The following is a 1362-nucleotide window of genomic DNA, read 5'->3' on the forward strand; positions in this document are numbered from 1 at the left end:
TGATGGATGGATGGATGGTTGGTTGGTGGATGGATGGATGGATGGATGGATGGTTGGTTGGATGGATGGTTGATGGATGGATCAATTGATCGGTTAAATCTGAAATTGATTTTACAATAAGACTTTAGATTTAAGAGGGTGGAGTTGGTGCTGAAGTTGATTCCAAACATTTTTCAAAATAAAAGCCTCCATCTTTGGTCTTGCAGGTGGTGTGTGTTTATAACAGCTCCATAAAGCAGCTGGTCCTGCAGAAAGGTCTGGACTTCCAGTGGCCCGGCGGCTCCCCTCCTTTAGAAGTCCCAGAATGCGGTTTCAAGAACGACAACCCGGCCTGCCTCACACGTACGAGCCGGTCCGGATGACCGACACTTCCACAAGTTCAGAGGAACCAGTGACACAAAAAACAGACCAAGCAGATCTCCACCTGCAATTGAAACCACACTTAAAGATTACACAAGTAACATCTAAATAATCCAAGCAGGAAATACTGGCAATGATTTATATAGCAGAAACACATCCAGATGTAACCATAGCAACAACAAGCAGCTTCATCCAAACCCTCCCATTGTAGATCTGTTTATACAAGAAAATACATAGAAATATGAGGACAGAAATAGATTTAGTTGTTCATAAAGTGTCTTAACATGACCTCATAAATGTCATCTTTCCAGTTTAATCATGAACAAAAGACCATTAACTCTTTGTACAGAGATGGGTGGGAAAACCCTTTCATACTAAGTCTAAGGAGAAGGTGTAATAAAAAAAAGACATTAAAATACATTTTACTTTGAACGAAGTGATTGACAGGAGTACACTTGTTAGAGTTGGAATAACAACAGAAAATCAGTAAAAACATTGAAGTATTTACCACTAAATAAATCTGTGTTTAGGTTTTTTTTCACAAACAAAAAAACTTTTTTATTAATTTGATTTATTTTATTCCTTTTATGAAAACTCCACATACACAACCACACAATATGCATTCAATACATCTTCAAAAGCTACAAAAACTATCCAAAATGCATTTTGAAGTACAATATTTTATTAAGTTTCTCACTTAAAAAGAAAACACTATTTTTTTTTTCTGATAAAACTGAGAACAAACCACTTCGCAAAAATAAACAGTTTAAATCTGAATCCTAACTTTATTTACAGTTGAAATTGTGTTACATAGTAAAACAAACAAACAAAAAATGTTTCCAAAAGTGACTTTATCATTACGTTCAATCAGAGTAAAGTACTCTAAACTCAGTCAGGAATAATAAAGTAAAAGAATTTCAAAATAAGAGAAAAAATTGCAGAACAATGAGAATTTATAGAGATTTACAGGTAAAACCACTAAATATTTTTTCGAATAGAATC

General features: G+C 34.4%; 1 protein-coding gene across 2 annotated transcripts in view; it reads left to right on the plus strand.

Moving 5' to 3' along the window:
• The window catches only part of npr1a (natriuretic peptide receptor 1a), a gene marked incomplete in the record, with an annotated part of 58543 nt that overhangs the window by 32507 nt on the left and 24674 nt on the right, over positions 1-1362 (plus strand). For both annotated transcript variants that reach the window (XM_024298447.2, XM_024298448.2), the window contains 1 exon segment: positions 207-342. In XM_024298447.2, the coding sequence (XP_024154215.1) occupies positions 207-342 (136 nt within the window).

This window comes from Oryzias melastigma, linkage group LG11 (genome assembly GCF_002922805.2).
Source record: "Oryzias melastigma strain HK-1 linkage group LG11, ASM292280v2, whole genome shotgun sequence".
In the NCBI taxonomy this organism is placed as follows: domain Eukaryota; kingdom Metazoa; phylum Chordata; class Actinopteri; order Beloniformes; family Adrianichthyidae; genus Oryzias; species Oryzias melastigma.